At 37.1% G+C, this 24,736-nt stretch overlaps 1 protein-coding gene across 1 annotated transcript; it reads left to right on the top strand.

Annotated features, from left to right (window-relative positions):
• Positions 1-1,273: 1,273 nt before the first annotated feature.
• Positions 1,274-20,574, top strand: LOC117662505 (carboxymethylenebutenolidase homolog). Its single transcript, XM_034411950.2, has 6 exons — positions 1,274-1,562; positions 8,088-8,311; positions 10,731-10,838; positions 14,083-14,225; positions 17,006-17,097; positions 19,110-20,574. The coding sequence occupies exons 2-6, from the start codon at positions 8,097-8,099 to the stop codon at positions 19,293-19,295; spliced, it is 744 nt and encodes a 247-aa protein (XP_034267841.1). The 5' UTR covers positions 1,274-1,562; positions 8,088-8,096; the 3' UTR covers positions 19,296-20,574.
• The last annotated feature ends 4,162 nt before the right edge of the window (positions 20,575-24,736 follow it).

Raw genomic sequence — 24,736 nt, 5'->3', positions numbered from 1 at the left:
AGTGCTTACCCATTTAGAGAGGGGTCCATACAGCACGTAATCTCATAGCACCCCAGGCTTTAAGAATCTACTCTCCCAGGATCTGCTGGAGGGGTAAAGAGGTCTCCTGATAGCACATGTGTCCTGGACCCCTAGGACACTCTAATATTAATAAGAGAAATTAATTCATCTGCTTAGGTGACCACACAATAGAAGAGTGGTTGATTGTGCACTTGACTCTTATAATTAGACATACAGTGACTAGAATATCACTTCTTTAACTTTATCTCTTTGTATTGCTGAGGCAAGAGCAGGTCAGTTGCTTGCCAAATTCCTTTCATGCAGTTCTCTTTCCAATTTATAAAGTGGCTGATATGGAGGACACACTGAATGATGCCTTATTAAAATGCCGCCCATCATAGAAAAGAATGAAATGAGGCATATAAATGGATAAATGAAACCACACACATTCATCACATGAATAATTTGTTAACTATAATGTTTAAGACAAAAAGCAACTCTGACTCCAATCTCTTCAACATCTTGAAAAATTCCCTTGAAACAATATAAATATGATTTGCTAAATTGTCCAGTTAATTGAGTAAAAACTGATCATTGATTTTATGCTAACTTACCCTAATCCTTCACTATAGACCTTCTTTCTCAATTTTCCTTTCTTGTTTCTTTAGGGGAATATCCAGAATTATGGCAAAATATAGACTGATCCTGACTTCCAGTGTCAAGCAGTTGAGTTATAAGGCTGATTGAGAGACTGACAAAATTGAAAGCTGATTGATAATACTGAGCTTCCAAGGACTGCCATCTTGGTTAAACTATATTTGCACAAGATGCTAATTTCAATTTGTTTAATCATGATTTATTGAATACAACTGTGGTGGTCCTGGAGAAAAACACCTTTTGCAACATGCTTAAACATTAATTGTGAGGCATAAACCCTAATGATGGAGTTTGCACAACTTTCTAAGCCTAAACTAAGCAGACTATATTGGCTATTTATGTGAGCCCAACCAATACATGTGGCACCTTCCTATTGTCCAATATTGACTAAATTGAAGGACAAAGGATGGTATGTCTCTTCAATAGAGCTCAGTTTTGAATTGCTCCAGAGTTCCATACTCCATGCTTTTGCTCAATTTCTATAGGTCAGCAAAGAAGGATAGACACAGATCATGTCACAGGACTTTCTTCTTGTTTACACAGATGCTGAAAAGGAAATGGGGAAGTAAAAAATATTATTGGAGTGTTCCTCTTGATAACTTCTGCTCTCAAAGTTATCCCTCCCCATTAAAATACTTGAGGAACAAGAGAAGCTTGCCTCTATGATTCATGCCTCTGCTTCTTTCCTGTCTTCCTCAATCAAACATTTAATTCTCAAGGAGCCTCCTTCTTCCCACAACTACATATCTCTTAGCACATCTGAAATTCAGAGTGGTATAGCTGGTGAGTAGATACGCAGACAGAAAGCTGCAGTTGCTGTTTTTCCCTTCAGTGGAGGACAGAAACACCTAGGCTCTTTCAAAAGGAGTTTGTCCTGGTTTCCAATTACAAGCTTCCCAATTCAGGTATGTACAGATGGAATAAAAACATCTGCTCACCTTTTCTTGAGGTAGAAAAATGATAGTACTACCAGTATAGGACTGGAGAAGATTTATTTATTTATTTATTTTATTTGTTTGTCAAACATGTACAAGATAACAAGTATAGGTATGGACATAAACATAAACAAAGGAAGTAAATACAAATAAATGGGGACAGTAAGACAGGGACGATAGGCCCGCTGGTGTGCTTATGCACGCCCCCTTTACGGACCTCTTAAGAATGGATTGAAGTCATGGCTGATGTTTCATACTGCCCTGGTAGTAAGACAATTATTTTACAAGCAATAAGGGAAGCATTATTAAAATTGCTAATGCTGCAATGGCAATGGCATGTTTAATATGCAGATTATTTTTAATATCTAATAGAAACTCAGTTCTTGGCAGTCTCTGTACATGGTTGTTTGCTTGCAAAAGTTCAGAAGTAATATTTCGACAGCTTGAAGATGTACTGTAACTAGGAATAGGTACTAGTGAATCAATGAAACTTAGCTCTAGTCTAAAGAGTAAAGTCCAGTTTTGCATTGCAAAAATAAGACATAAGGTGGGGGAAAGTTTTTAAGTCTAGTTAGGGGTGATTACATTCCTAAGAATATAATAGGGAAAAACTTTTCCCTATATATGATCCTAACTGGCAAAAGCCCTCTTTTCAACATTTTCTCCTGGTCATCAGCACCTAAACCTGTTATTTGGGAAAGTGCTGATTTGCCAAACTTCATTTTTGGAAAATTAGGGGATTGGAGAAAAATATCTGTCATTGGTAGCATAATATGAATGGAATAATCAGTTCATTTGTTTGGATCTACCCAGTTCTTATAAAGCCAAGCTTATCTGTGAGATCAAGTAAGCTTGTAGAAAGACTTGAGGCCTGGATGTGGCAATCCCAATCTATAGCTGATCTTTTTTCCTAGATAAATTGTCTGCACTGGTTTAAATTAAACCTCTGTTCCAGCATGTAATCCCTTTCAATCATCGCTTGTGAATTAATGCTTTTTCCTAAGAATATAGCAATGCCAACAATAATGTAAATATTCCCACAAATGTTCTAAATAAATAAACATGGATTTATAATGGAAAAAAGAAATAAAAGTAAAATAATAGCAACAGCGACAACAGAAACTCGCCATTCCTGCTCTGTACTATTGAAATATAGAAGGGAACAAGCATTGTTGACTTTCATAATACTACTAACAGACACTGTAAAAAATAATGATGGACAGTTGTATGGTTAGAAGCAGGAGAAATGCTTGCTTCAGAGTTTTTACTTGGAGTTGGGGGGGGGGGGTTCTGGAACGCTGACAGAAAGTATTGTAAGGTCCCAAAATATACTTGAGTCACCAGAATGCCAAAGAGAGAGACTCAAGACGAGGGTTGCAAAAAAACCCAGATTTTATTTATGGCCAAAAACAAAATACTGGGTGGGACTATATCCAGAACATACAGATACAATGCATGCGAGGAGATAGCCACACCTTGGGGAAGGTATGGCGTCCTTTTATACCCTCAGAGACATCATCTGAGTACCCAATTCTGGCCTCCTAGTTTAGGTTTGAGTATTCATTGTTGCTCTGCAAAGGAATAGAAGCCTCCCAATTAGCATTATCTTTTCCTTGAGCATTCCTTTGTTCTCCCAATTGCTCATTTGGCCCCCTGGTTCTGCAAGGAAGGAGCTTATACAGATCAAAGATGTAAATTAGAACTGAAGTGTAAATTATCCCTCAGATGGTGTCTGCAATTCCAACTGAAATACGTACCATGCACTTAGATGGCACAAGAAAATCAGGAAGAAGATTGATATGGGTTCAGATCAAATGGCAGGAACATCTGTTTGACAAATACCAGATACATTACAGAGGCTAATAACAGAATATGTTTGTTACAGGAGATACAAATATAAAGGCATAATATATGTGATAAAAATACAAAGGCATATATGTATTACAGGAACCTAATGGTTACAGAATCTAGTATACCAGTATATCATATTCTAATATTATTTATTATATCCTTATTATTGTTTCCCTTCAGTATGCTTCCAATTCTACCTACATGTTGGGCAAATTTAAAGTGGAAATGAATAATTAATATGTAAGATCCTTGGGCTAAACAGGATGGCACAAAATTGCTCACTTTATTTTGCTAGGAATAAATACATTACTAAATACCTATTGAAAAGAAAACAAATTAGTCAGAATATAAACTAAGAATGAATAAATGCTAGAAGATGAACTTGTGCATGGTTGCACTAACAATTTTACTCTGATAAGGTAAGTACTTGCTATTTCTAAGGTGTTATGAGATAATTAGCTTTAAGTAGAGAATTGCAAAATTGAGTGGTTTGTCACAGATTCAGTCCATTCTTCTTCAGGAAGTGTTGATCTGAATATGCTAGAATACTCCAAAATTTTGTATTTACCCCAGACTGGCACTATTGGTACCTTACTGGATCCTGTGTAGCTCTTGATTATTTTGATCTTACCTATTGTGACATTAGTCCTGGAAATTGTAAAAGAAATCTTCCATCCATTCTCATTTGCAATGACCCTTTAAGACAGGGTCTCTGAATAAACTGAAATGCTTCTTCCCAGGTTTCTTGATATCTGGGTGAAGTTTATGAATAAGCTGTCAAGGGACTCATATTCGGTCTTTTGATTCTTTATGTCCAGTCTCCTGACAGTGAACCATATTACACTCATGGGGATGGGGATTGCATGGTTGAGTATGCTAATTGGTTGGCATGGAGGCCACAGTTTATGGCAGTAAGATTTTTTTTAACAAAATAATTCATTTAATTGAATAGCTTTTTCTCAGAATGTCTTTAAAAAGGCTATAACTTGATTTGTTGTGCTTTTAAATTACAAACATTTGGATATCAATTCCTTTAATAGTGTGTCTGCTGAGTAAATATTTTCTGAAAGCAATTTTGAGAAATAAGAATTTCTCACCATCAGGCAGGTGGAAGTACAGGAATTTGCAGTTGAGATGAAAGTACACTAAAATCAAAGGAGGGTGGATAAGATCTCACAGCTCATCTATGTAATTTAGTTAATCAAGCTCTGCCTTTTCATTTACTCAATTAAAGTATTTATTTCTTTAAACTAAAGGGAAGCCATTTACAATAAAAAATGAAATATGTGTAACCAGTGAATGTTTACACAAACATTAAACAAAGCGTGCCTCTAGCTATTTGTCTTCAGCATCACTCCATCTTCACGTTAGCAGTTTGTACTCTTCAAAATATCAGTGGTGAAATGTAAAATTTGTTACTACCGGTTCTGTGGGCGTGGCTTGGTGGGAGGGTGTAATATGACTGAGTGGGCGTGGCCAACTTTTTTTTTTTTTACTTTTAAAACCATTTTTTCTACAACCTCTTCAGCTGAAGAGGTTGTAAAAAAAATGCTTTTAAAAGCCTCTGACAATCCCAGCTGAGTTGCCTGATTGGCAGAGGCTTTCTTTTTTTTTTAAAGCCTCTGACATCCCAGCTGTCTTGCCTGATCAGCAGAGGCTTTTTTTCCTTTTAAAAACATTTTTTCTATAACCCCTTCGGCTGAAGAGGTTGTAAAAAAAATGCTTTTAAAAATTAAAAAAAAGCCTCTGATGACTGCGTGGCTCAGCTGGGTGAAGGGGTGGGCAGGGATTTTTGCTACCGGTTCTCCAATCCGCGATCTGGTCCGAACCGGGAACATTTCACACCTGCAAAATGTCCTTTCAGCAATCTAGTGTTGAATATGTAGATTGTGTGCATCTCCTTCAATAAACTCTCTTTAATCAGGCCTGTTAATTAAATTAAATTAAATAATTTGATTTATATGCCGCCCTTCTCCGGAGACTCAGGGCAGCTTACAATGCGTTAAGCAATAGCCTTCATACTTTTGTATATTTTTACAAAGTCAGCTTATTGCCCCCACAAACTGGGTCCTCAATTTACCCACCTTAGAAAGGATGGAAGGCTGAGTCAACCTTGAGCTGGCAAGATTCGAACTTACTAATTGCAGACAGCTGGAGTTAAATTACAATGCATTAGTCTGCTGAGCTATCCAGGACAAATAATGCATTGAATCTAAAGAACATGTTCATCTTCCAGTCTCCAGTATTTTCTGAATGATGGTGATTTGATACACCTTTCCCTCTGGCTATTTACACAAAAATGCTAACATAGAGGATCTTTTGACATACTGATGTTTAATTATAACTTGCCTTGAAGATTATTTGGCATCTTCTTTGATGCTGAATAGATTTTTGCTTCATTAATGCTATCAGTGATAATTATTATGGCTATCACCACAACTACTTATTCTCTTAATCTGAAGCAAAAGAAAGGCCAGCCAGCAACAGGGCTCTGATTGGCAGATACTCCTCCCTGCTCCCTCACTCAGAAGGAGGGTGAAATAATACAGACCAGAGCCAGAATGAGATCATACAGGAAAAAGATACATAACACCAGAAGCAGAAGTAGTTTGCTGCATTCGGCTCGACATCATGACCTTCAACCTCTACATCTTAGCCACCCCATTTCCTCAGGATTTTTTTTTTTTTTTTTGCAAAATTTGATTTTATTATTGGATCAAAAGTAACAGTTTTCCTGCTTAGCTTAGCATCTATTTTGCTCATAGAATGGATTAGCATTCCAAGAATTTTTATTTTCAAACTTTGTAGTTTGAACATCCTTTTTTCTGTTTTGAATCTTCTTCTTGTAAATAGTCTTGTTGAGCAGCATTATGGAACATTAAAAAAAATAAGTAAGTGTTTAGGAAAGAAACAAACAAAAACTCTTCTGAACTTTTGAAAGTCTGCAATAGAGGGTCTGTTGCTTGTGTTGAGTATACAGAGCATAGATTTATGTCTAGAAAACACGTTGAATTATTTTTATAATGCTTTACCAACCGGTCACACCACGGACTGTTGGTCCGTGAGAAAATTTTGGTGGTCTATGGACCAGTCACCATTTAGCGCTCCAAGTCCAAAGCGGCAGGAGACAAGGGCTGCCTTGCACCATCGGCTGGCGGAAATATACTAAGGCGAATGCTCATGCCACACAAGTTCAAGTAGTGCTTCGCTCCCACACTTCTTCCGGCCCTTGAATGAAAATGAGAGAGAGAGATTTGGGGGGGTGGAGAGAAAAAGAGAATATGTGAGAGAGAAAGAGAGAATGAGAGAGAGAGAGTGGGGGAGAGAGAGGGAGAGAGTGGGAGAGAGAAAGAGAGGGGGAATGAGAGAGAAAGAGAGAATGAGAGAGAGAGTGGGGGAGAGAGAGAAAGGGGGAGAGAAAGAGAATGAGAGAGAGGGGGAAGAGAGAGGGGGGAGAGAGAAAGAGAATGAGAGAGAAAGAGTGGGAGAGAGAGGGAATGAGGGAGAAAGAGAATAAGGGAGAGAGTGGGGGGAGAGAGAAAGAGGGGGGAGAGAGAAAGAGAGAATGAGAGAGAAAAAGTGGGAAAAAGAAAGAGAGAGGGGGAGAGAGAGAGAAAGAGAGAATGAGAGAGAGGGGGAGGGGGAGAGAGAAAGAGAGAATGAGAGAGAAAGAGTGGGGGAGAGAGAGAGAGAGGAGGGAGAGTGCCTGAAGGACCCCATCCCGTCACTGGGAGTCCAGGTGCTTCAGCAAGCGGCATGCTGGATTCGTATTAGTGGTCGCAAAATTTAAAATTATGAACTTGGTGGTCCCTGAGGTTCAAAAGGTTGGGGACCCCTGCTTTACATTGTGGACATGGGTTCAGCCAATGCCACTATCAATTCCTTTTAAAATAAAACTTTTTGCCATTGATTCTTATCAGGAATCAGTCATAATCTGAATATGGCAAGATAGAACACTCAAGAAAGGAAAATTTTCAGTGTCATGAGATCCATTCAGAAACATTTAGAACAAAGATCTCTGCACAGAATCTTTATGCAGAGGAAAATTGCATCTAATGATTTTTGGGCTGTTATTTTTAATTAATAACAAAACTTGAAACTAAACATGAAAGCCTTACCCATCAAACGTGGGCCATGTCTAGCAATATGGAAGTGGAAAGTTCCCATCTTTAACAACAAAATGGAAACAGAGTTGGATTCAAGGCTGTGACTTCATGTTGCATTGGCTTCTTTTCTTAATTGCAGGAGGAGATAATGTTGATGCTACTCATTTAATCACGTCTGTCTCTCAGCAGTTCTATGGACCAGCTCTCTTTTTTTCAGGCTGTTTATCTTTTTGCTTTACTTAAATTTTAAGTAACTTTTTTTTTTTTTGGCTGACTCCAACTCTTCTCCTTATAAGTAAAGTTGTCAGAGGCAACATTCTGTAGGGTTCTCACTGATTTTTTGGGAGTAGCTGATTCCTCCTCCTGATAAAAGAAGTTGTTTTCTTCCTGACAACTTTAAAGAGACAAAATCTGAAAAGTTACATAATTGCCAGTGAGATTCCATTTTAATCTTTTCTTTCTGTTACCACCTGGAATGCCCTTGGTGTTATTATAGCTTTTGTGGAGTTTAAGTTTAATTATTGCGTTTCTCTTTCAGTTTTTTTAAATGACCAGTGGAGATTTGCCGTTCCAATATGATATCGGAAGAAGAAGGAATTATGAAGGGCGTGGCCAGGAAGTGCAAATTCAGAACATCAAAGCATATGTTTGTCAACCTGCTTCTGATACAAACACAGCTGTGATTTTGGTTCATGACATATTTGGGTGGCAATTTCCAGACACAAGATATGTTGCTGATATAATTGCTTCTAATGGATACACGTAAGCAAGGGTTCCTTTTATTTCAAGAATGGGAAAAAAATGTATAGTCAGGGTAGTGATAAATGGTGAGGACTACCATACCTGTGCTACAACAGTCTGACCAGCCTTTAGATGGCAGGAAAGAGACACAGGCATTTATTTTGCTGCTATCTAATGGCCTTTATATTTGTCAGTCTAGATATAGTAGACCTAATTTAGAAGTACAAATAAATTGCCTCATAGCAAATAGAGATATGAGATATTCTTCTTTAGCTCATGTAATCAACACTGCCCTGCAGGAATGCAACAACTTTTAAAAAAGGAAAAGCATACATGTAGTCATTTATTTAAACTGTGCAAGTCTTACAGCAATGTCTCTGGGTGGCATGGAAAGTTAAAAATGTAAAGACTTCAAATCACAAATGTTGAAGGTCATAAACAGCAATTTCAACTGATAATAAAACAACCTCAGCCAGCAGAGTGTGCTTAACAGCCAGCTCTTCATTGCACAAGGAAAGGCAAATAGGGTTGAGGCTATTAGCTGTTCTATAAGGCAGGCACTGCCACAGAGAAGGCATGAGTCCTGGGTGTCCAACAAGATAATAGTGTTTAATGGAAGGGACCCAGGGTGTGTTTTCCTTGTTAGAACTGTTGGGATGGACTAACGAGATGACTAACGAGACAAGCAGTTCTACAAATAGTCTGGTGCCATGCCATGTAGAGTTTTGGCTTCTTAAGGAGGGGGAAGATATCTGGTTCTTTCAAGGTAGACCAACCTATCCCTCTTGCAAAGAAATATTCATCTTTGCATGAATCTAATCTCAGTTCGTCTCCTAGAAGACTTTAAACAACTAGCAGGGATGTGGATCTAAAATACAAATGGCCAAATTCATGGTTCCAAGGAGTCTGTCCACTTCATCAGAGTCAACAGGTAAAAACTCTTCTGAGGTAACCAGGCAAGGTCATTCCTCGGGTAAATCCGTAGAACCAATAGAGCCAGATTCTATCCCTGAGAAAATCCAAAGGACTTATATAACTGATGCCTAGAACAGTCCACGCAGCCCACACAGCAGACCTGTAAATGTTCCCTAGGACTCTCCTTACCCACAATGGACTGGGATATACTAAAAATGGCCACAGCTTAGTATTTTGCAGATGCAGTAAGGGTGGAAAAATAGCTACACTTTGCCAGCATTATTGCCATTAGGCAATCCTTAAAGAAAACTCTTAATCTGTGTTTGGGGCATTCACACAATTTTCCTATTGTGGTACTCTCTTACACCGAGATATTGTCCAGACCTCTTCTGAAAATCAGGAGCCATCCAGGATCAATGTGCATAGATGCCTCATAGCTGTGATCCAAACCAAGGCTGTTGTCATCCTCTCATTCCCAATCACAAGAAGCCAAACAGTGCACCAGAGCCCTAAGAACAACCCCAATTTTTAAAACCATTCAGCTTCCTTTTCCAACAAAATGTTTAGTTCATGTTTACAGCTTCCCCACTAAAGCAAAATTAATTTTGGCGGAATCAAGCCTATATATTACACCTGCATATATAGGACCAAGAAGCTTAACAAAATCTCCCAGCTAGACGGTGTCGCTTGCCAGGAAATATAACTCCTTTATGTCCAAATGTAAAGGCTTAATGCATATCATTATTAACATATCCACTAAAGCTGCAATCATAAATAATTACATAAACCAGAGTTCTTAAAGTGTAGTCCTAGGAATCTGGGTTTCCCCCAAAACCTTTCATGGGTTCACCAAATCAAAATTATTTGCCAGTCTACCTTGAAAAATAATACAATATTAAAAATAATACAATATTAAAATCCCATTAAACAATCATGAAAAGTGGTAGTGGCAAGGAATATGCCCATTTTAAATTTTAATACAATATAACCCCTTGAAACAAAAAGTCTTTTGGAGTCCTCTATAATTTTTAAAAGTGGGAAAGAGTCCTGAGAGGAAAAAGGTTTAAGAAATAATGATGTAAGCATTAAATTAATTGCATTTAGTGGAAATTCCTTCTAAGTAAGAAAATCACTGGATAGGTTAAAAATTAGAAATGTGTTATTTAACTTTATTTTTAGTAGTTAGCTTTAATATTTTGATTTGGGGTTTTAAAAAAAACGATTTATAGAGTTACTGGGAGTCAGGAGTATATAAATTTAATAAATATCTACCTATCTAATCTTCATGCTTGTTAACTTCTTAAGATCTTGTTTTGTATATGTGTGTGTGTTTTTGTTTCTATGTTGTTGTAAATACATATTGTTTTAATGCAGTGATATTTGTATAGAATTAGACGAATAACACTTAAAATATTTTAGATAACTTAGACTACTGCAGAAAAATAAAGAGAGAACTAAAGAGATAGCTTGGGAATTCATCTGTCACAGAAACCTTCAAGTAACTTATGAATGTAATATTCTACAGAACCATCTGCCCAGATTTTTTTCTGGGAAAGGTACCTTGGACACCCAATGATCATTGGCAGAAATTTGGAGACTGGTTAAAGGATCGAGATCCCATGAAAGTGGACAAGTAAGATTAGTGTTTATTTAAAAGTAAATGCAACTGATATGTGTCTGATTAAGAAAACATGTTAATTAAACCAGAAAGTTATTCATAATGGAAAAGCAAGCAAAAAGTGGGAAGAGAAAATTGTAGCCTTTATACTCTTTAAGATAAAATATGCCTTAGGTTCACAACAGTTAAAGAAGGATCAATGTTTTTGTTTCTTTAGGATTTTTTGTTTATATTGGATTCACCAAAGCATACATACTTGCATACCATCGTACAACTTCTTTTCAGGATAAACAACCTTGCCTTGGGCACAGGGGTGGACTAGAAGACCTCCAAGTTTCCTTCTAGCCTTCTGTGATGCTGATTCCAAAGCAGGTGAAGCACAGAAAAAAAAAGTAGTAGTAGTAGGCAAATAAATTAAAGGACAAGGAACTATAAATCTAGTTTATACCAATTCCATTCACTCTAACACTACACTTCACTCTGTCGTTGCAAACTATCTTCACTTTCCCCTTATATTTGCACCAGTTTCTACATTGCATATTGTTTTTTAAACTTCTCATTTTTTTTGTTGAGGATCTCATTGATTGCATTCAACCACGATTTTCTTTGCTTTTCCCCTTTATCTTGGCCAATTCATTCTTTCATCATCTATCTATTTTGCAATTTTGATCGTTTTTTTCATCTGATCAAACTACTTCAGTGTATTATACACAATGGAAGCCAGAATTTCTCAAGACAGGAATGTCAGTTATATCAGCAACAAGCTGCCATTCCACATTTGAGAAATGAAAGAAAAATTACCATTAAATCATAGAAAGGGAGTAAAGAAACAATGGCTTATGCTACATATAAGAAAGGATTCACCCTCATGTTGTTAGAATACGATCAACCGCTTTAAACAGATTTAATTTTTTATGCACTCAAGATTTTTATCTAACTTTGCCATGTTGAGAATACACTATTCATAAAAGTGTAGGTACCACATAGAACCAAGCATTGCATGTAAAAGCATGTCTTGTTCTATTCATGTACGTAAAAACATATCTTGTTCTCATCCTTAATAAATATTATACTATGATTGGGGTTACTGTACCTGGCCAGCAATTCATCTGCTTACAGAACATATTAATTTATCTCGAACGTCTCTAACATCAAAACAAACATCCATTCATGCATAAGTGGGTTAAACAGGCAAGGAGATATACACATTCTTGTCTTACTCCATGTTCAAAATTCATCTGTTCACTATTCCATTTATTCTCACATACTGTATAGCACTCCTACCATGTTTAGCAACCAATCTTCAATTCCCAATTTTCATGAAATGTCCCATTATTCAATCTATTCATGTTATAGCATACTTTCTCTAAACTACCAATATATAATGAATGTTGATATTTATACAATTCTTAGTAGGGTGCTGAGAAGCAAAATCTCTACATTCCTTTCCTTGTATAAGAGATATATACAGCATTTCTCAGAGTCTTGTTTGTCACCACTTACACACTTTCAGTCAGAAATTTGTCAAATATTCTCCCATGCATTCTTAATAAACTAATGCCCCAATAGATTTTACACTTTTTTTCTTTTCTGTTTGTATAACAAAACAAAAATGCCATTATTCTAATCATTTGGCAGAGATGCAGTCTTCACTTTAAATAAGTTACACAGTCATTCTTTCATATACCACCCACACCTAAAGCATTCACATTCTCTCAACAATTATGGCGTCATTTTTATCATGATTCAACATTAACATTTAAAGCTCTTATTTCAGTTCTGAAAGATATAATTACCATTTCTATACACATTTCTACAATATTTCTCTCATCATTTTTCTTCCTTATTCACTCAGCTACAAACCTCTTGTTCATCTGCTTCCAAAATATTTTCTCTGTCCAATTACTCTGCATTTTCTACATCAGCCAGGGTTGATTAGGTATTGACACCTGCTGTGACGTAGTGTGTGAATAGTGCTTTATTATCTGTCTAAGATTGCATCTATGAGGGAAATGAAAAATATATCATACACTAAACATTTTTACTGTTACTACAACAGTAGTTACACCTGGATTTGTAGATGATTTTACATATCTTTGTGGAGCTGTACCATTTTTATTGGTGAACTGAACAACCTGACTATGTGATTGAGGGAAGGATGATGCAAGCGATGTTTTCATGTAAAAAATAAATAAATATAAATTATATAGCGATGCATACAAGTAGTCCTTGACTACTTCGAGCCCAAAATTTCTGTTGCTAAGTGAGACATGTGAATCACATGACCATGGGGATGCTGCAACAGTCATAAGTGTGAAAAATGGTCATAACATACTTTTTCCAGTGCTGTTTAATTTGGAACAGTCACTAAATAAACTGTTGTAAGTTGTGGTCTACCCATACTGCATTGTTTTGCATGTAGAAAAAAAAAAGATACTGTAGTATCATTTCTCTTCTTTCCTTCCTCCTCCTCTCTTGCTTGTCTATACAGTATATTTATTTAATGGCTTTCTTTTAACCTGTGTGTTTAACCTATGTCTTATCAAACAATGGATTTTATCAGACACCATTTCAAGTGAATCTGTAGACCAGGAATATTGCCAATTGTGTTTATTGAGAACACCTTTCTTGGATACTTTGCATTTTTAATTCCTTTAGGATGGAATTCAGTGGAGTTAAGCAGTTAATGATAGCTAAAAGTAACAAGTTGGGGCATGAGCAAGGCATTTCACATGCCATCTTCAACTCAAATTAAACCATACTCCAATACCAAGACAACCTATCTTTGCTTTTTGACTCTCTGAACACAAAGAAGATTTTTGAGAGCTTCCCAAACTAAAAGACAACGACCAGAAGCACAGTTTTAAAAAACCTAATTCTCTGTAAAAGTGACTGAGCAGAGCAAAGGGACAATAAGGCTCCAGGATTCTTTTGTAGTTATGCAGGTTATAAAGTTTCAATTCATGTGGGTTTCAGCTTTCAAGAATATGATCAGTATTGGTCATTGGTGCATTTATTTGTAAATGAGTACCAAATACAACAATAAGTTGTTCACAACTGGCATTTAATTTCAGAAAATCCATTCTGAGGACTTAACTTGGTTGTGTATTGTCATCCTCTTAAGAAACCAGCACCTGAGTGGATAATGTTTTATAAGAATTGTTTTTAACAAGCAGGAAAGATACATTTTGATAACCGTGTAGTTTGTTTTACGTACATGCAAAGATGTCATTTTTGTTTATGCATTTCATTTTTTTAGGACAGTCGATACGGTCTTGAAATATTTAAAAGAGCAGTATAATGCAATCAGGATTGGTATTGTTGGATTTTCCTGGGGTGGAATGGCTGTACATCACGTGATGCTAACAAATCCTGAATTAAAGGCTGGAGTGTCCCTCTATGGTAAAAAAGAACACTTATTAATTCTTCAATTTGAACAGTATGAAATCATTGTTTGTAAGGATAAACTGCACTATATTAGTACTTTTTACAAACTGAGTGCTCTTTTCTCTCTCTCTCTCTCTCTCTCTACCAAACAAGGGGCATATCTATGCTATCTAATTGCCCCATTACCAGACAGGCATACAATTTCTTCTGGAAGGAAAAAATGGATGTTATCACCCTATTCACTGTCTGAGACCTCAGGCTGCATTTTTCTGCTGTATTTCACTTTTGAAGTACACATTTATATGTTATGTCACCTTTAGGCTTTTATCCATTTCATAATCTGCTTCGGTTTGTTCCTGAATAACTGTTGCAATTCATTAGACGGTTGACAGAGGAAAGATTGCTCTTTCAGCTGAGTCAGTGATCACCCGGTTAATGTTTTCTAAAGCTCCTTTTAAAAAAATGTGTTCTGACATAGCCTAATGACTCTAAGTCTTGCCTTACAAATAGAAGTTTGTTTAAAATCAGCTTTTAAAAAATGCTTTTTTAAAAAAAAATACTATTTTCTTTTCTACTATTTTCTATGCTTCCTATTTTTTATTGTAGGTTTTTGTAAAGTAGTAAACTATTTTTGTTCCTGGGAAGAAGGAAAATGCCCACAATTTTATTGCTTCTGTCATTTCCACTTTTCACTGAAAAACTGAAGAAAATTCAATAAGATGAAAAAATATATATTCCTGTTTTATTATTAAATATGTACAAGATCATCTAATGCATGTTTGCTTCCACTTATCCCCAATAATCATACCGGTAGTCCTCAACTCATGACCACAACTGAATCCAAAATTTCTGTTGCTAAGCAAGAAAGTTGTTATGTGAGTTTTGCCCCATTATGTTTGTTCTTGTCACGGTTGTTAACTGAATCTGGCTTCCCCATTGACTTTGCTTGTGAGAAGGTCACAAAAGGTCATCACATGACCCTGGGTCACAAATCTGAGTTGGTTGCCAAGCATCTGAATTTTGATCACATGACCATGGGGATGCTGCAATGCTCGTAACTGGGAAAAACAGTCAACAGTCACTTTTTCCAGTGCTGTTGTAACTTTGAATGGTCACTAAATGAATGGTTGTAAGTCAAGGACTAGCTATATATATAGGATATTCTCTTGGGTTGTCTCACAATTTTTCCAGGCCACCAAGGTTGAAAAGCTGTAATCTAAGCTCTCAAAAACCTTCATAGCCTCCTTAACCAACAACATGTGTGCATGACCGTATACACACACACACACACACACACACACACACACACACACGTGTTCAGAAAGACCCACCCATTAGAAAGTGCTTTTCTGAAATATAAAGTAAGATGCCACGGCAGCAAAGGATTGGTATAGTCAGAGGATATCATTTAAATTAATATTGTGTCAAGCCAGCATGAGCACACATATAGCCAAGAGAATATCCTACATGTGTTTATCTGGTAGAAGGGGAAGTAAACATGCAAAAGATTATGTTCTTTATACAAGAATATATCCTTTGGCTAGCATATTGATATTTCTTTTCAAAAAGTGGAAATAACAGAAGCAGTCAAAGCCTTGGCTAATTTTCTTATCGCAAGTAACAAAAATAGTTTATTCAATTTACCCCAACTTAATGCTATTAAAATCATTTTTCATCTATTTATGCCAAAAATATAAATAGCTTCTCCCTGATTATCCCTGGCAAATAAAAATACTAGCAGATGGTCAGATAGGAAAGCTTTATAAAAAATAGTTTATTTCATCACTACATCATAAATGACAAAGACAGCTAGATTAGTAAACATGATAACTGAAATTATTAAATTTTTGTAGATTCACTTACAAGACTGAATATTATAATATTTGCATAGTACATGCTACTTCTCTATTCTTTAGACTGTTCCATAGGTGGTTTTGAGTTATGAAGAGTGTATACCCTTTAGAAACCAAATACAAAGTCTATAAATGTTTTACAACTCATGTTCTTCAAATAATTGTGGAAAGTTTAATTTTTTTTATACATATCAAGCTGGTGCAGATTTGCAATCTCTGCTTTAGTACTAGACCAATTCCCTGAAGGAGAACTGGTATACTGCACAGAAAATAATACAATTAAGTATAATAGGACTATGGCAGATGATATATACCAGTATAATTTAGTACATTCTAGGAATTGGGGATACACCAGTATCATAGAAACTACAGGAACTGGCTGGCACTAAGTGCTGTTTTCAAAATTAATGAATAAAGTACTGTATTTATAAGATGCTCCTGACCATAAGATGCACCTAGGTCTAGAGGAGGAAGACAAGAAAATATATATCAGGTGGAGCCTGAGAGGACCACAGATAGGTTTCCTCTCATGTGCCAACTCTGCCTATTGACTCCTGAGGCAATGACAAAGACAGAAGAGGTGGGATTCAGCACTGTAAAAGAACCACCCCCCCGCTGCGGCTCAGCTGCTATTCACCAAAGGACCAGCATCACTTTTTTTGGGGGGGGGCGTGGAAGTGCGTCTTATGGAGTGAAAAATACGGTATATATAAGATGTCCTTAGCCCTGAGGCTCATATTGGAACTGTAAAAACATTAATCACTGCAGAACCACTTGAATCTAAAATAACATTTCATATTTTTATTATATTTTCCAATTATACCTTAAAATGTCTACATTATCATCAAATAGCATAATAATTAAGGTAAATGGAGTATTTGTTTTCTACTTTTATTGTTTGCCTTGAAAAATGTAGTTTTAATGTAACTTCTCTTCTTTTAGGAATTATTAGAGATTCTGAAACTAGATATAATTTACTGAATCCAACCTTTTTCATTTTTGGCGAGAAAGATCATACAATTTCTCTTCAACAGGTAAACAATTATCTTCAGTTTGTAAACAGCTTTATGACTGATATCTCTGCAACACACGTAGCAAATGAGTGAAAATGAGGAATAAGCATTGCAGGGGATCCTTATTTTCATTTAAGGATCCTTCCGAAAAATAATGAGTCTGCTCTTATTGTAGTATTACCAGTGGGAACATTTAGCTAGCAGCAACTAATGAGGTACTGGAGCCCCAGCTGAAAACAGCTATTTATCCCTGCTACATAGTGTTTATGTGGAAGAAGGGAATTCCTGCACAGAGGGAGAAACATTTGACATCAATTTAATATTTTCCTGTCCGCCTGATTTTTAGCATGGATAATAATTAGCAGGGTGGGTTTTTTTTAGTAGGGACAGGACTATCATTGACAAAGTACATGCTTACAAGCAGAAGATAGCTAAAATGTGCTATTTTCCCAGAAACCTCCTCTGCAATACAAGGTGCAATTACTCCAAAGCATTTATTCTACTCATTGTGTGCTCAGAGGTATTATACAATATCATTCCGCATATGCACCAGAGGTGGGTTTCAGCAGGTTCTGACCAGTTCTGGAGAACCGGTAGTGTAAATTTTGAGTAGTTTGGAGAAACGGTAAATACCACCTCTGAGTGGCCCGCCCCCCATTTATTCTCTGCCTCCTGAGTCCCAACTGATCAGATGGAAATGGGGATTTTGCAGTAACCATCCCCTGGAGTGGGGAGAGAATGGAGATTTTATAGTATCCTTACCCTGCCATGCCCACCAAGCCATGCCATGCCCACCAAGCCACACCCACAGAACTGGTAGTTAAAAAATTTGAAACCCACCACTGATATGCACCCCATTTCCAAGGACTGAAAATTCTTGAGCTGCCCACACTTGATCTGCAGAATTTGGTTTGCTCAAAAGGAACAGACTAAAATAATTATGATGTTTCTGTGGTATAACCTTTACTAGTAGTCCTCTGGTTAGGACTACTCATTCAGCAACCATTCAAACTTATGACAGCATTGGATAACGGGCACTTATGACCGTCCTCAAAACTGTGGCCATTTCAGCATCCTCCAGTCACAGGAATGCAATCTGGGCACTTGACAACCAACTTGCAATGACCATGACTGCAGTATCCCAGCGGCCACATGATCACCATTTGCAATCTTCCCTCCTGGATTCCTACAAGCAAAGTCAATGTAGAAGCAAGTAAGAGGTTGCAAGTCATTCCCATTGCTTTTTCTCCCAAGGAGTCCTCCAAGTAGCATGGAGAATGGAGGCGTAGTAGCGCAGTGGTTAGAATGTAGTATTGCAGGCTGACTCTGCCGACTGCCGGCCGTTCAATTCTGACCAACTCAAGATTGACTCAACCTTCCATCCTTCTGAGATTGATAAAATGAGGACCCAGATTGTTGGGGGCAACATGCAGACATTTGTAAATTGCTTAGAGAGTGCTGTAAAGCACTCTGGAGCCATATATAAGTCTAAGTGCTATTGTTATTGCTACTCTGTAGCACCTGCCTGCCTGCACTCTGTAATGGTCCACTGGCCAAGAGCACCTATATGTCTATCCAAGCTCTATCCAGTGCCTGCCTGTGGAACTCAGAGTACCCACGGGTACTCTGTAGCACCCACCCACATCACCTACCCATATTCTGGCAGCCTTGATCCAAGAGCCTTGATAGTACAGGGTTTAGTGCACCCTGTAATTAACACAGCTGCCTGCAATTTCTGCTGGTTCGAATCTCTCCAAGGCTCAAGGTTGACTCAGCCTTCCATCCTTTCTAAGGTAGGTGAAATGAGGACCCAGTTTGTGGGGGCAATAAGCTGACTTTGTATAAAACATACAAAAGAATGAAGGCTATTGCTTATTGCTTAACGCATTGTAAGCCGCCCTGAGTCTCCGGAGAAGGGCGGCATATAAATCAAATTAAAAAAAAAAAAGAATCCAGGTTACACGTGAACAAATAATTTTAAAAATGTAATGTTAAAATTTACCATAAATAACATATATATTTTTCTGCTACAGATCTCTTTGCTGGAAAAAAAACTTGCAGAATATTGTAAAGTAAATTATAAAATTAAAGTATATCCTGGACAAGTTCATGGTTTTGCACAGTGTAAGCCTGAAGACACAAAGCCAAAAGATGTGCCATACACCGAAGAAGCAAGAACGGATTTAATAGAATGGCTGAACAGATACATTATGTTTTAAAGTGACATATCCCATAGTCCTCCAACTTCCACAACAAAATGCCCTTTATTTGTTTTAAAAAAACTTATTGTAAAAATTGTAGGCTTGCCTATTAGAATCTGAAGAAGGGAAAATGCATTTGAAAGATATGGCAATATTAACCATTGAATATCTGTTGTTACTGGATTCATTATTGTATTATTCCATTACTTCTATGGAAATTATACATACTTGAAGATTTTTCCTATATTATATACTGCATTATCATTGTGTAAATATATTGAATATACCAAGAGCCTTGGTAGTACAGGGGTTTAAGGCACCCTGTTATTTAGCTGGTTATTAAGACCAGCTGCCTGCAATTACTGCAGGGTTCGAATCTCGCCAAGGCTCAAGGTTGACTCAGCCTTCCATCCTTTCTAAGGTAGGTAAATTGAGGACCCAGTTGTGGGGGCAATAAGCTGACTTTGTATAAATATACAAAAGGATGAAGGCTATTGCTGAGCACATTGTAAGCCGCCCTGAGTCTTCGGAGATTCAGCATTTCAGCATTGATACACTTAGCTTTGGACCTTAGTTCTATTGCAGTGATGGCTAACCTTTTCTGGACCAAGTGCCCAAAGTGCCCCCCACACATGCACGCGTGCCCTCCACACAGACACCAGCGCATGCACAACAGAGCCCCAAAAACCAGGCATGCGCGCATGCGTGGTGGAGCTGAACTGGGGTGATGGCTTGTGTGCCCATAGAGAGGGTACTGTGTGCCACCTCTGGCACACATGCCTTAGGTTTTCCATCATGGTTCTATTACCACTATAACATGTGGGCTGCAAACATCTAATTTTCTATTTGCTTGTGCTGGTCTATCGACTCAAATTAGACATCACCTTGAAGACACAGACTTTGCCCCCAAAATCTTTCTCTAAGTCTTGCTTTGTAGTAGTTAATCAATGATAACAAATATTTATCTCTGATGCAACATAGAGCAATGGATTCAAAGTTGGAATCCGTCTCAAATTAAATTTTGTCTTATTCCAAGGCAATATGATTCTATGAATAATACAATCTTTTTTTAAAGATGGAGGAGACCAACTTTTTAAAAAGGCACAAAGTAAAAATAAGGCATAAGTTTTTAAAAGAAAAAAACACAAAGGGATAAGATGTTTGTAATTTTCTATCTCTCCAAATAATTTAAAGTTGAGAGTTTTGAAACTAAATAACGAACACTTGAACTGGTGGTATAATTTGACTTAATGCTTAAATAATATATATCCAAGTAAACATTATTTTCTCACACTAATTTTGGGAAAGAGGGTTTTTTCCCACTACCAGGCAGATGGAGGTATAACTAGCTATAAATTGTGGAAGTTCATTAAAAGTATGCAGAAATATGCGGTATGATGCACGAGATATGATCTGACAGCTCAACAATCTAACTTAATCAAGCTCTAACTCCCATTTACTATTTTGTTTTTAAAAATATCTACTTGTCTACAGTTTGCAGTAAAAATTATAAGGAAACACTTCGCAAGTAATGTGTGAAAAAAACAATGTAGCAATTAAATCAAACTTGAACTTGGCGTGAATAGCCTGCCTTCAACTATTTGTCGTTAGAAAGGCAAATACACATATTCCTGGTTGGCAATTTGTATTCCAAGATATTCCTCACCCATCTAATTTCAGTGCAAATTACATTAAGATTTTCAAGAAGTTCTCTTAATCGGGTATGCTTTCTGGAGCCAGCTGAATAGTCTTAATGCACCAAAGGAGAAATAATTCAATGGCTTTGAAGCAGATTTTTGCTTTCCAGTCTCATTCTCCAATATTTTCTCAACTATGAAGCTTTGATATACCCTTCCCTCTGGCTGACACTAGAAACAAAGCAGAAGCAGCAGCAGTTTTAATTCAGCTGTCATTCTACTGATAACTGTGATAGTTTGTAACATTGAAAGAAAAGATGGCCAGGAAACTACAGACCCATCAGCCTGACCTCAATACCAGGGAAGATTCTGGAAAAGATAATCAAGCAACGAATCAGCGAACACCTAGAAGCAAACAAAGTAATAACCAAAAGCCAACATGGGTTTATCAAAAACAGATCATGCCAGACTAATCTTATTGCATTCTTTGACAAAGTGACAAAACTAGTGGACCAGAGGAATGCTGTCAATATAATTTACTTGGACTTCAGTAAGGCTTTTAACAAAATAGACCATAACTACTACTTGATAAAATAGAAAAATGTGGATTAGACAGCATCACCACCAGATGGATTCATAACTGGTTGACCAACTGCACTCAATGTGTAGTACTCAATGGAATTTCATCTACATGGAGGGAAGTATGCAGTGGGGTACCCCAGGGCTCTGTTTTAGGCCTAGTACTCTTCAACATATTCATCAATTATTTGGACGAGGAGATAGATGGAACCTCATCAAATTTGCAGACAACACCAAGCTAGCAGGAATAGCCAACACTCCAGAAGATAGGCTTAAGATACAGAAGGATCTTGACAGACTTGAACTTTGGGCGCTATCTAACAAAATGAAATTTAATGGTGAAAAAAGTAAGATTCTACCCTTAGGCAAGAAAAACAAAATGCACAGATACAGTATAGATGGTAACTTGCTCAATAGTAGTAACTATGAGAGGGATCTTGGAGTCCTAGTGGAGAATCACTTAGATATGAGCCAGCAGTGTGCTGCAGCTGCCAAAAAAGCCAACACAGTTCTAGGCTGCATAAACAGAGGGATAGAATCAAGATCACATGAAGTGTTAATACCACTTTATAATACCTTGTTGAGCCCCCACTTGGAATATTGCATCCAACTTTGGTCGCCACGATGCAAAAAAGATGTTGAGACTCTAGAAAGAGTGCAGAGAAGAGCAACAAAGACAATTAGGAAACTCGAGGATAAAACATAAAGAACTGTTGCTGGAACTGGATATGTCTAGTCTTATGAAAAGAAGGACTAGGAGTAACATAATAGCAGTGTTCCAATATCTCAGGGATTACCACAAAGAAGAGGGCGTCAAACTATTCTCCAAAGCACCTGAGGGTAGAACAAGAAGCAATGAGTGAAAACTAATCAAGGAGAGAAGCAACTTAAAACTAAGGAGAAATTTCCTGACAGTTAGAACAATTAATCAGTGGAACAACTTGCCTCCAGAAGTTGTGAATGCTCCAACACTGGAAGTTTTTAAGAAGAGATTAGATGGCCATTTGTCTGAAGTGGTGAAGGGTTTCCTGCCTAAACAGGAGGTTGGATTAGAGGATCTCCAAGGTCCCTTCCAACTCTGTTATTCTATTCTATTCTATGACTGGTTACATAGAAAAAGAAGTCTCTCTTGAAAACCTGCCCTTTATATAATATATACTAATCAGCGGTTGTTGTTTTTTTTATTGGAATAAAAAAGGCAAAACAGATTTGCAGTGTAGAGAGATACTTTGATTGGTGACCCCATCATGGATCCACATCTACTCCTTTCCACAGCCATTCAAAGTATATTATACAAAGGAGAAACCAGTTACTGTATTTATAGCATCTACAGTAGATATATACTGAGCAAACTGTTTTCTGTATGTTGGAGGACCCATGAGCATAAAACTAATTTTTAAAAATGGGTTGATTTTTGTAAAAAAGGAGAAGGGGAAAATAGTAATTTCTCTCTAGGTTGAAGATGTCAACTAAACTTTTAGCCAGATGCTGATGACTGAAATTAAGATAGATGAAAACAAACACAAATAAAAATTGAACTCTTTTGACTAAAGAGTTTTGGTTAAACTCTTCCTTGCATGGGGAAGTGCAACCACATTAGAGATGGAACCAAGAGGTCAAACAAAGAATTTGGTTTTGCCATTTGATCAAGCCTGTTCTCCCTCATCCAGGCTCACACTGTCTCTAGGTACTGAGTATGGGAGTACCATAAAGAGGAGTGGCCTAACTGATATACTTTTTTACAAATATAAAGTTTTGTGATGCTTAATAAAAATCCACCACTACCACAACAACAATCTGGGCAGCTTACAGTTACATCTTAATTAAAACATAAAATGTTAAAAATCAAACCTTACAGCCAAAGACACATGGGGAGGATGGCAGTGGAGTGGGAGGGATCTGGGATCTGTTATTACTCAATCAACCACCTCCATTGCACTGATCCCCCACTGGAGCCCTAAGCCAACTGGCACAGTCATGTCTTTAGGCCTTTACAAAAAGATAGGAGAGCTGGGGCTAACCTCACATCACGGGGCAAGATGTTCCAGAGGGCAGGAGCAACAGCAGAGAAGATCCTCCTCCTGGACCCTGCCAGTCGAATTTTCCAAACATGGAAGAATGATCCAAACCGATTTTTGCATTTTTAACCATATTTAGAAAATGGCTTATTTTATGAATGATCTAAAAGAGATAGCTGATTTTCAAAACTTTGTTGGAAATTCAATAAACTAAAATACACTAAATGTACATTTTTAAAAAAAATATACATTGTTAGAAGAAATAGGTTTTATCTAGGTTTTATATTATAGATTTATTTAATGGATTCAGGGGTGAAATCCAGCAGGTTCTGACAGGTTCTGGAGAACTGGTAGTGGAAATTTTGAGCAGTTTGGAGAACCGGTAGCGGAAATTTTGAGTAGCTCAGAGAACCAGCAAATACCACCTCGGCTGGCCCCAAGTGGGGTGGGAATGGAGATTTTGCAGTATCCTTCCCCTGCCACGCCCACCAAGCCACACCACACCACGCCCACCAAGCCACGCCCACAGAACCGGTAGTAAAAAAAATTGGATTTCACCACTGGATGGATTATGTTATTTTGCTAAAATCTATGACACTTCATAAAAAAATTATGTTAAACTCATTTTTTTTTAAAAAAATCCATTTTAACACCTAAACAAAAGTGCTGCACTTCCCTTCCAGAAGGGAAATAGAAAGAGATTCAGCTCAGAATTTGCTGAAAAGGCAGAGATAATTATTATAAAAACAATGTGTATGGTATAATTACAGTTGCTTACTTATTAAGTTTTCATTCTTTCATATAACTCTTATTCGTTCTCTTTTCATTCCTTCATGGGAAATAATACACTATAACTAAATCCTTCTAATTTTATTCAGCCAGTTTTTATAAAGCCACTTTTATACAAAAGACACTGTATATTAGACATCTCAAATGTGCCTTCTAGCAATTATTTCAGAAGACAAAGACATGTAAGAATTAAAAAGATCAGCATGTGTAGAATTTGCGATTAAATTCCTACTTGGGATGAAATCAAATGAGGCTTCTTTGGAGTGGCTGTCCACTTCTCTTCATTTGGAAATCCTTGAAAAAGGTTCCCAATAATGCATCCTTTCAAAATGAAGCATCTCCATGTTAATGTTTTGCTATCAAGCACAACCCACTAGAACAGATATTATCATGACCTAGTTTCTAAATTGTGAAGGCACAAATTGTGAGCTCTAGG

This window comes from Pantherophis guttatus, chromosome 3 (assembly GCF_059756535.1).
Source record: "Pantherophis guttatus breed Tessera chromosome 3, ASM5975653v1, whole genome shotgun sequence".
Taxonomy (NCBI): domain Eukaryota; kingdom Metazoa; phylum Chordata; class Lepidosauria; order Squamata; family Colubridae; genus Pantherophis; species Pantherophis guttatus.
The sequence above is the reverse complement of the archived record's forward strand: the minus strand, read 5'-3'. Positions and strand labels throughout refer to the sequence as shown.